Here is an 11708-nt window from a genome sequence, read left to right as displayed (position 1 = left end):
GAGATTCATCAGACCAGGCTACAATTTTCCAGTCTTCAACTGACCGGTTTTGGTGAGCCTGTTCCCACTGCAGCCTCAGCTTTCTGTTCTTGGCTGACAGAAGTGGAACCCAACACAGTCTTCTGCTGTTGTGGCCCATCTGCCTCAAGGTTCGACGTGATGTGCATTGTGAGATGCTAATCTGCTCGCCATAATTGTACAGAGTGGTTATCTGAGTTTCTGTCAGCTCGAACCAGTCGAACCTCTGTCATCAACAAGGTGTTTCTGTCTGCAGAACTGCCGCTCACTGGATGTTTTTTCTTTATTGCACCATTTTGAGTAAATCCCCAAAAATCAGCCCGTGTGGCACCAACAATCATGCCACGGTCAAAATCACTGAGATCACATTTTTCCCCAAACTGATGGTTGATGTGAACATTACCTGAATCTGCTGGCCCGTATCTGCATGACTGTATACATTGCACTGCTACCACATGATAATCCTAGGCCCTTGGAAATGTATCTTGTATATATTTATATTACAAAACATGTACAGTGGGAAAAAAAGGTATTTAAAAAATATACACATAATTGGACCCTAATGACCATTGATGTGCCTTTAAAGCTTTACTTTAAAACCCTATTAAAGGTTCCTATTGGTGGTACCTCTCCTGTGCCAACAAAAAGTACAGTTTGGTATACTACATCGCCAAACATTTGGGGACACCTGACCATCACACCCATATGTGCTTTTTGAACATGCCATTTCAGTTCTAGTCCCCTTTTGCTGTTATGATGACCTCCACTCTTCTGGGAAGGCTTTCCACTAGATTTTGGAGTGTGGTTTGGGGATTTGTGTTCATTCAGCCACTGGAGCATTAGTGAGGTCAGGCACAGATGTTGGGTGAGGAGGTCTGGGGCGGAGTCAGAGTTACAGGTTCCAGGGTTGAGGTCAGGACTCTGTGCAGATCACTTGAGTTCTTCCACTCCAGCCTTGGCACACCATGTCTTCATGGACCTCACTTTGTGCACAGGGATATTGTCAACCAAAAACATACTCTGCCCCTTAGTACCAGTGAAAGGAAATTGTAATGCTACAGCATACAAAAATTAAATGGCACAAAGTGTTTGAATTACATGATCGCTCTCATGGCGTGACTGTATAGTTAAAAACATAAACCACAGACTTCACTGACCGTGATCAAACTGTGTAAAAGAAAATGTCTTTCAGTGACGTCATTTCCATTTTATACACTTTGGCGCCCTCTGCTGGCAAACTAAATATTTAACATTTAAACGCGCAAAAAACATCCATTTTGAGGAAAAAGCACAAATACTTAATTTGTCATATCATCGCTTCTGATTTTATTTATTAATGTTTTTTTGTGACTGTGTATTTTTGAAATATAATAATAGTACTGAAATAGCAATCCGTCCACTTTTTTTTATTTCTTTGCACCTCTGGGATTTGTGAGCGCGAGCTGAATCTTACATTTCGTTAACTAACGGTCATTGCAGGAAATGACGTCACTATCATTTAGCAACGTTATTGGAGCGTCAGTTTCAAAGTTTTCAAAAATATTTAAAATATTATCGTACGCATTATTCACAATTATTAGATCCACATCAACATGAAGAAATAAATAACCTATTGCTCTTACAAGTATATTGTAAATATAATAACAACAATAATATATTGATTTATACTAATATTATTTGCACAATTATAAATAATGACCATTTCCATACATAGTTGATGTATAACTAAATAATAAATCCGGCCACACCCAGAATAATAAATTTCCCCAGCTTGCGTCATTTGACCCGGAAGTATATTTGTTCTTCCGCAGCCATCTTGGTGCAACTGATTTCTCATAGTACGGATGGGACTGACTCTGCTTTAGTGTGTGATAGTGTTGAAGGGATATTGTATGTTGCTTGAATGTTTTTCTAGGTTGGATTCACTGTGTTGCGCGGCAAAAGCGAGGGACAAAACAAAAGCATGTGAACATAATTTTCAGCTCAGGTGTGTATGACAGACACGGTTTAGAAACAGAGGAAGAGACAAAACAAGGATTAAGAAGGCAAACGAGATAGATAGTGATATTTGCTGGTAGCATAGTAAGTGTTTGGTTCATATTAAATAGCTGTTGTTGCTAACGTGTGTGCGTTGAGCATGTGACGGCTAACATGCTAGCCATGCCATGAGCTTAGATTGGGCAGTTAGCTTTAAATTACGAGTTAAAGCCACAGTCAAGGCAGGTAGCTCGTTATAGGAGCGTGTCTAGCAGATGGTTTGGTGAAGATAGCTAATCTGCTAATGAGAGTTTAGAGACAAGAGCTAGTCGAGTTAGGTTATGTAACATCACACTCATTTAAATATGTTCTGCACGCGGGAATAGTTGGGAACTGACAGGAATAAGAAGTCTTTTATTAAAGTGTTAATCTTATTATCTGATGAACCTTTTCTTCCATCTGTTGTAGCCGTGATCTTGTATGAACGTGCAGGTTTAACAAAGTTCTTCATGCATGGATTGGAGCTGTCATTTTCTTTTATTGCTACTGCTCTGTTTATGCCTTTTAAAAATCAATATCATATTTAACCTGCTTTCAAGACATGTTTTTCTTTTCTCCATCAGGTAGTTCTAGTGCAACAGGTCCCTTCCTGAAATTCAGTCCCCAGACATGGGCCTGCGGTCAGCTCAGAAGAAGCACTTCCCCCTGCGGGGCATCGATGGCGTGGTGCAGCTCTTTGAGTATGAGTTGGGAAACCCCGAGCCAGATCTGGCCCTGCTATCTCTGGTGCTGGGCTTCGTCGAGCACTTCCTGGCAGTCAACCGCGTGGTGCCTGTCAACGTCCCTGGAGTGCGATTTGAACCCCTCAAAGGCGACTGCCTCAACTCCTGCTTCCCTACAGTAGAGCTGGGTTTAATATCAGCCCTGCATGAACGCTTCACAGCTCAGATCCGTGGTGCAGTGGATCTGTCGCTGTACCGCAGGCCGGCCGCAGGTTCAAGCAGAGAGCTAGTGAAGAAGGTCTCGGATGTGATCTGGAACAGCCTGAGCCGATCATACTTCAAAGACCGAGCCCACATTCAGTCTCTCTTCAGTCTCATAACAGGTAAGAGTTGTGCGCTGTAGAAAGAAAACACCGGTGCAGTTATAGGCGAGACACTTTTATTTAGAAAGCACGTAGGTCTATCCTAATAAAAATTCTTTTATACTTCGCTTATACTATTGGCCATTTCAGGGCCACTTCGGATGGATAACAGAAATGTTCAGTGTAGATTTCAATATCTCCATATTTTTGAATTTCTTGAAAAGGCCGTGTAATGAAATCAGTAAATATTGATAAATGTACTAATTATTTTGAGCAGTATTACTAAGCAAGTAGTAATTATTTGTGCCTCAGATTTCACCACTTTTGATCAATGTCTAGCCAAGCCATGATTTGCCCAGAAAACCTCATTTGTTCATCTCTATTTTGGTTTCTGATCAGGCACAAAGTTGGACAGCTCTGGTGTGGCGTTTGCAGTGGTGGCTGCGTGTCAGGTTCTGGGGCTGAAGGATGTTCACCTCGCCCTGTCTGAGGACCATGCCTGGGTAATCTTTGGCAAAGGGGGTGAGGAAACAGCTGAGGTCACATGGCACGGCAAAGGCAATGAGGACAGGAGAGGCCAGACAGTCAGTGCTGGAGTCAATGAGAGGGTGAGATTATTGTATTTAAACTTCATATTGCACTTTTAATCATTTTAATCAAAAATATGTTTAATTAACATAAGAATAAACACGATGTCCTAAGTCAGATGTTTTTGGTGCAAAAACAGTCCATGAACAGAAAACTTTTTTTTTTTTTTTTTTTTTTTTTTTTTTTTTCCCCTCCCCAGCTGAGTTAATTTGTGTAGTTGATTAAAAGAAGTTTGTCTAATATTTATCAGATGACATGGAAACAAACTTGTTCGACTACATTTTGTTATGGTATTTATCTCTGTAGAGCTGGTTGTATTTGAAAGGATCCTACATGAAGTGCAACCGCAACATGGAGGTAGCGTTCATGGTTTGCGCTATCAACCCGTCTTTAGATCTACACACAGACAGCTCTGAGCTGCTACAGCTTCAGCAGGTGAGATAGAGGATGGTGCATGCTGTTTCTGAAAGTTGCCTAAACAGTAGATTTTGTCTTGTAAACATCTTTCCTTCCATCACAGAGGCTGCTTTGGTTGCTGTATGAGCGAGGAGACTTGGACAGGTGTGTTACAAAGACTATAAACAACTGCAATTTGTTGCTACTGTAATTTCAAGACTAACTCCTGCTCAGTGATCTGAACTTATTCTCTTTGTCTTGAAGGTATCCAATGGCAATGGGTACACTCGCTGACCTTGAAGATCAAGAACCTATCGGCAAAGGAGACCCTCTCTCAATCCATCTCAAGGTGCTGGGGCTTTGTTGATTAGTTTTAATTGTCAGTCTTTCAGTCAAAGCGGCTACACCTGTGTAACGTCAATGGAAAAAAAAAGTCTTTCAGAACACACGTAAATCTTTGTATTCTCATAGCTTCTGTGAGTCTTTGGCTGCTTCTGCCTATTTATTTGTGTAGACAATATGTTGTATTCAGAATGCAGTCAATTCTTCTCACTAGTGCTGGGCAGTATGACTGATATAACATCGACATTGTAATGACTGCACTCTTTTGGAGTAATGCAAATACTGTACCTGATTGCCTGCCCTCAGTTCTAGCTGGTTGTTATGTTCTGATCCCATACCAGGAGGCCACATGCCCCACACTATGCCAGAGCCAGTGAGGGAGGTGAATATCTGTGATGGGGCACCGCTCCAAAGTGAACCCCTTTTGTTAGGAAGGGCTTTTGTTGCAGGCTCTTGCTGAAACAAGGACATGTCTATACCTGTGATGTTTGGGGTTCAGGCGCAGGCTAATAAAACCACTTTTGAAAGTTTGCTAGTTCCAGCAAGCCCAAGGGAACTGCAGCTGCCATTAGCAATCCTAGCGTCTTCAGCAGGAGGCAGTACCGCACAAAGCGGCCTGGCAGAATCTGATTGGCGAGTGCAGTGACGTCCGCCATGTTGGGGTGACAAGTTGGCCAGTGTTCTCAATGAAACTCATGTCCAAATACGACAGTATCCTGATGCTTCTGTCCATTATAGGAGATAATGGTAAGTAGGGGAAGACTTTGGATTGTGCTGCCTGTCATTGGCACACAAATCTTAAGAATCAGCTGTGTTCCAGGGTGATGAGAACATAAAAATTGGCATCATGCAGATACACTGACATTAATCAGTTCCACAGTGTGAGTTACATCTGACTTTAGCATGTGGGACGGCTTTTAAAAACCAAGTTGGCCACCTCAAACCTATAGTCGGACAGAAACACTGAGTACATTGAGTAAGATCCTTTGATCTGAACTGTGGGGTCTATTTTTTTAAAAAGATTTTGTCGTACTGCTGGATGTTGTTTAGGACCTGTCCTGTGGGGTGAGTGGGAGGTGTTCAGGCACCTGCTAGAAGCTTGAGCGCATGACTCTGTAGGGTTCACATGAGGTTGCCTGGGCTTTGTGGGCATTGGAAAGCAGGACTATGTTAGGGTGACCTAAATACAGTGTTGTGTATTAGCGGATTCAGCTAACATAGCAGAATCAGCAGCGGACAATGCGTGGTGTGCTAGCACCACCACCAGTCGGAGACCTGCAGCTCAGACCGTAGTGACAAGTTGTAACTGTGTACACAAAGATGTGTATGGAGCGAGAGGCTTCATGATAGCAGTATTTATTGCAAATACAGCATCGTATGACTCTGTTGGAGGGTCTCATCGTGGATGCACATGTGTGCAGGAGGAATCAGTGTGATTTTTAATCCCCCTAGTGGGTGACGGGTAAAAAAGAATTTATTTTTCATATCTGCCACCCTGAATTTTCATCATTAACCATATACTTCACGTTTCACTGTGTTTCAAGGCTGTGGAGTCCGCCAAGAAGTACTACAACAATGAGCATATCTACCCGTTCATGTACTTGGCTGGATACCACTACAGACAGAGGAATGTGCAGGAGGCTCTGAGGGCCTGGGCCGAGGCTGCTACAGTCGTGCAAGAGTAAGTTTCAGGGCCAGCACATACTAATGACTTTGCGGCAAAAATGTGACATGATAAATCTTTATTTACATAATGTGTTTTTGTTCTGAAGTGATGTTATAGTAATTTATTTACAGCAGATGGCAGTGTTGGTCTGTTGCTTAGTGATGACATAGTTGTGCATTTTTGTTTTAGAGAGCAGATATTTGTCATGAGTGATGACTCTTTCAGGAAACTGTCATTCTGTAAGACGATGTTTCTGTCTCAGCAACAATATAGTGCAAAAGATTGTGCAAAGATTCTCTCCTATACACCACGCACAAGTGTAGTAAGTGTAGTAAGTGGGTATACTCTGAGCAAAATCCCACATCCATATATTTTCAGTTGTGACTAAGACACCATAAATGAAGCATTATAATGGCTGCTATAGCGCTCTATTTATTAGTGTTGTTATACTCAGCATAGAGCGTCTGTTTGCCAAAATCCTCACCCTGTTAGCAATGAGGAAAAGATGAGAAGAGGATCTGCATCTGTACTGTTCTCTCTGCAAGCACATGCTGCACAGACTGAAGAACTAAAAATAGTTGTATCTGCTATGTTTATGTGTCCCGAAGGATGTCTGCACCGGACACGCCCAAAACCCAGCCTCTTCCCTTTCCCTCTCTTCCTGTTTCCTGTTCCTTCTGGACACAATCAGACTGTTCACTCACTCACTTTGCCAGCATCTGTTTCTGGAAATGGTGTACATTTTAATGTTTTTGAGAACAATTAAGAAAAAATTTTGTAGACCCCTTAGATATTGAAAAGCTAGTCTTGCACTTGACTGACCAAAAAGTATTTGTTTGTGTAGTTCAGTTAAGCAACGCAGTTCTCAGTCCCAGCCTTGCAACTTGGAACATTCCATAGTTTTACAGTGCTATCGCATCTAATTATTTAATAATTTGTGTAATAATTATCTAATTATCTGTGAGTTTCAAGCACACTGTGAGCTGAATGTAATGTAATGTAATGACATGGGTCTTACAGTAGTTTTCAAAGTGTATTTTATTAAAGTTAGTGAGAGAACCTTAAATGTTTCTTAAAGTTGGGTATTCTTTATTAAAACTAGAACTCTCTATTAAAACTGGGCAGCCACAGTTATGGTTATTATACATGTGAGTTATTACATTATATGTACTGCTTATGATACTTTTTTCATTTATCACATGATTTGTGGTAAAATGAGACATTAAGAGACCTTGAGAGTAAAAGTTCTCTGACCATGTGTTGTCTTTTGTTGGTTCTCAGTTACAACTACTGCCGTGAGGATGAGGAGATCTATAAGGAGTTCTTCGATATAGCGAATGATGTCATCCCCACCCTTCTCAAAGAGACTGCTGCTGAGAATGGAGGAGAAGGCACTGAGGGAGCAGAAAAGGTAATAACTTAAAAACTAACAAGCCAGAAACAACCAACATTTCTCAAATTAAAACAAACGCATGTAAAACCCTTTTTTTCTCTCCTGTTTGTATTTGTCTTCCTGAAGGACCAACCAAGACAGGCTGCAGCCCTCTCTGCCTTACAGGACCCAGAATGCTTTGCACACTTGTTGCGTTTCTATGATGGAATCTGTAAATGGGAAGAAGGAAGTCCCACACCCGTGCTTCACGTCGGCTGGGCCACCTTCCTAGTTCAGTCTCTTAGCCGCTTCGATGCTCAGGTAAACCGGCCAAGAGTTTGTAGTTGAACTGTAGGATAATAAAAGCTTAGCGGTAGATTCATCAAATCATGTATATAAAGTCTAGAGAAAAGATTGAATATACACATAGATATGTAGTTGAAATTCAGAAGTCTATTGATCACTAACCTCATCTATAACGATATAAAACTGTATATTAGAAATTTAGTATGTAAGGGAATTGCCCAGAACATAACCACAGACCTAATCCTCTGTTAGGATTCTTGAACAGCCACACTGTTTAGGAAAAAGAAATCCAAAGTTCATACAAAGAAAAACTAGGTTATAGGTGGTACTCTTTGTACATGCAAATAAGAAAGTTACCAAAAAAAAGTCATTCCACAAACACCACAACATATTTCCATAATAGAACAGAAAAACACATTGTACCAAACCTTTGACAAGTAGTTTTGCCTAATTCATAATTTCCTAATCATGTCTAAAAGCTCATTTTAAAGCTGGCAGGAGAGCTCAGTGCAATGGAAAATATTATTTACAGTTAGTATTTTAGTTCAGAATAACTTCTTTTTTCTATGTAAAAAATTGCCACTATTAGTTCATCTTAGTGTGAATATTTTTTATGCCTCAGCCACTGAGTGCTGGAAGCATTATGTTTTCAGATTGTCCGTCCAAGATTCTCACTAGCGCAATGTCTTAAGAATGAGTTGTTGAATGTTTGTAGGATTTATGTGGTATTATCTTTGTAACCAGCAGATCCAAATAGGGTCATGGTCAAATGTCTCAAATGGTATTTCTTCAATAGCTTCCTTCATCCTTTGTCATACAGAGATGTTACTTTGACATTCATTTTTGGGAACTTGGGGCCCATTTTCTGGCTAGCTATGACTTTTACCATTGGCCTTTCCATGTGTCTGTCCATCTGTCCGTCTGTCCGAGATTCTTGTTAGAGTGATATCTCAAGAACAAGTGGTTGAATGTTTATAGGATTTATTTGGATTTATCATTGTAATCAGTAGACGAACTGAATTAGATTTTGCAAAATGATCCAAACAGGGTGAAGGTCACGGCAAGCGAAAGTCAAATGTCTGAAATAGTTTTTCTTCAATGGCTTCCTTCCTGTTTGAAGTATATTTTAAGGGTATTTATAACATAGAAATGAGCAACAAGAAAGACTAGACTTGTGGTGGAGGCATCCCCATCGACGCTGCTGGCATTGAGTTCGATTTGTTTACTATGTTACAGTGCAGCAAAATATCTACTGTACAAATGCTACTAGTGTTACAGTGCTACAGTTATCTTAGTGTGATCCAAAAGATGCTGTTTCACAATGTTGCATTCCTGCAAGAGGGAATTCCTCCTTTACTGGTTTATATCTTCTTTCTCTCAGATAAGACAGAAAGTGACAATCATCACCAAAGAGTCAGAGCCGCAAGATGACGATGACCAAGCCAGTGACGACCCCCGCGAGGGCCGAAGAAGAGGGCCACGACGTGAGTCCAAAGCTGAGGAATCGGCAGGACCCTCTCCACCAGCTGCTACTGCAGCTCCTCCCTCCCAGCCTGGCCAGCCCAAAAAAGTGGGTGGAGAAGGGGGCCGCCGTCGTTCTTCAGCTGGAGGACGAGGGAAAGAGACAGACGGGAAGAATGAAGCATCTTCCCCAAACAGTCCTGTTCCTTCCCCTACTCAAGCAGTGGTAGCCTCCAGTGGGCCTGTGGTGTCGTTCCACAGTGAGAAGATGAAGGGCATGAAGGAGCTGCTCTCGGCAGCCAAGATCAACTCAAGCGCCATTAAGCTGCAACTCACTGCCCAGTCACAAGTTCAGATGAAGAGGCAGAAACCCACCCCCTCCGGCGACTACAGCCTGTCCTTCATGAAACGCCCTCGCAAGACTCTCTAGTGTGCTCCTTAAAAGATCGTTTTCTTTTCCGGCTTACTGTCACCTTGAGTAAACATCACTTTGCCTGTAATACTGTAGGATGCAGTATTTTCAAAGTTGATGGTGAAAACTGTCAGCTCACTGTATGGTCTGTCATGTACCAGCACTGACTGTTAATATGATCCAATAGCAGGATTCCCCAATTCCAAGCCTCAAGAGCCACAACACTGTATAATTAAGTTTTTCCACGCTCTTACTAGGGCAGCACAATATGAACAGACTTTTGCTACACACTGGGATTGTGAGATGCCTTGCAAAATATTAAAACAAGCAGATGAACCCGTGATGTGCCACGGTCTGCATTTATTTGTCCAAAACAGCATTTTTTTTTTTTTTTTTTTTTTTTTTTTTAAATTGCAACAATATCACAACATACTTGTTTAGAACAATTGCAGTTAATCAGAATGCTTACACAACATAATGTAATAAGGTGATTGCTTAGAATCATTAAATTTTCAGAACTTATATATAGTAGAAAATGTCAAAATTTCACTGTGTGAAGGGATTTCGCAGGCCACCACACTTGTACTACGCAGCCCTAGAAATCTGCCGTGTTATGCAAATTATAACGCAAGATGAATTATCTTAAAAAAAAAACACTGAACTGTCGTGTAACTGTTTAGGACTGGAATTAGAGAATTTGGCTGTATACTAAGAAATTAATTCAATTTTGTATTTTTATATTTGCTTTCACAATAATTGCATATGAATTTAAAATCACATTGTGCCAAAGTCTGTAGTGTTTAAAAGCTGTAAAAATGTTATTTTTTTTCTTCCCCCCAAATGTTATACTTTTGTAAGGTTTCTCAAATTTTTCACATTTGAGCTACAAGCTAAGCATGCTGGTGTTTAGCATTGCCTACCTTCTTCATTTTACCTTTGTCATATTAGTGCTACGTAAAATGTTCAATTTTACGAGTGTCCTTTAGTACATAATGTCAAGGTAAATGCTTTTTGAAAAACTGCTGCTCAGTATGAAACTATTTTTATAATAAAGAAGTCTCAAGAAAATTATGAAAAATCTATTTTATGAAAATAAATATTCCATGTTTGTATACAGAAAATATTTATACAAGTTTTTTTGTTAGTCACCCAAATACAGTTGATTACATATCCTTATGATTGAAGGAAGGAGGCAGAAATTAAATTGAAATGAGAAATGTAGTGTATTAGGTTTCACTGCAGTGGTGAAATGATGTATGCAGCAGTGACTTGTGACCACAGATCACACTTGAGATTCGACAGCATACGGTCATATAGTCTAGCAGCTCATTCTGAATGGTTTTAGACATATCTTTTTCAGCTGTTCTATACAGCAGGTGTGTTTCCAGTGTGTGTGTGACAAATATCATTAATCAAGGTTGCCAGGTTTTAGCAAAAGTCGCAGCCCATCTACATCTCAAAAACCAGACAAAAGACACGATTGATCATCTAGAAAGGTGACGCATGATAGAATTGTAGCTGTCAGATACCAACATCTTTGGTCACTCAAAAGAGGTAGTAGTATTTCAGTGGAGTTGAAAATGTATGGAGGGGTGAATGAAGACTTTGTTAGGATTAACATTTGTTGAACAGCTGATGGTGTGGCTCTACCCCACCTGCCTCTGTGGATGAGCTGGCACTGGGTGTATGGTAATATACTGATATTATTACAATCAAAATTATACTAGTTCAAGAGTTTCCATCTCCCTTTTTGAGTGTGATTTAAATCAGGGGTTCTCAAACTTTGTGCAGTCTGTCATCACTTTAACTGTAAAATTAATGGGACCCCTAAATACAAATTTATTTCATCATTAATTAAATGTCAATAATAATATTATGGCTATTTACTGGAGCACTAGAACAGTTTATTCTTGCACTTTTCACCAACACAACACATTAGTTCCAAGCTAACATTATTTATACACGACTTTTATTAAAGTTTGAATTAAACCCTTTCATTTCACATGACCAGACAAATTGGCTAGTAACTATAAGAACTAAATAATACATAGAATAACTTTGATCATGGTGGTTACACTTGCGAGGG

At 40.3% G+C, this 11708-nt stretch overlaps 1 protein-coding gene across 2 annotated transcripts; it reads left to right on the top strand.

Moving 5' to 3' along the window:
* Positions 1 to 1815: 1815 nt before the first annotated feature.
* On the top strand, positions 1816 to 10723 carry men1 (multiple endocrine neoplasia I). 2 transcript variants are annotated; one of them, XM_034304099.2, is made up of 10 exons: positions 1816 to 2100; positions 2619 to 3100; positions 3479 to 3687; positions 3974 to 4102; positions 4188 to 4228; positions 4328 to 4412; positions 5950 to 6086; positions 7353 to 7482; positions 7591 to 7764; positions 9131 to 10723. In XM_034304099.2, exons 2-10 carry the CDS (start codon positions 2665 to 2667, stop codon positions 9638 to 9640), a joined length of 1851 nt encoding a protein of 616 aa, XP_034159990.1. In that variant the 5' UTR covers positions 1816 to 2100; positions 2619 to 2664; the 3' UTR covers positions 9641 to 10723. The 2 variants fall into 2 exon arrangements, with proteins under 2 accessions (XP_034159990.1, XP_026792999.1); XM_026937198.3 differs by having other exon boundaries at positions 1816 to 2005; positions 9131 to 10722.
* Positions 10724 to 11708: the final 985 nt, after the last annotated feature.

Source organism: Pangasianodon hypophthalmus, chromosome 4 (genome assembly GCF_027358585.1).
Source record: "Pangasianodon hypophthalmus isolate fPanHyp1 chromosome 4, fPanHyp1.pri, whole genome shotgun sequence".
In the NCBI taxonomy this organism is placed as follows: domain Eukaryota; kingdom Metazoa; phylum Chordata; class Actinopteri; order Siluriformes; family Pangasiidae; genus Pangasianodon; species Pangasianodon hypophthalmus.
The sequence above is the reverse complement of the archived record's forward strand: the minus strand, read 5'-3'. Positions and strand labels throughout refer to the sequence as shown.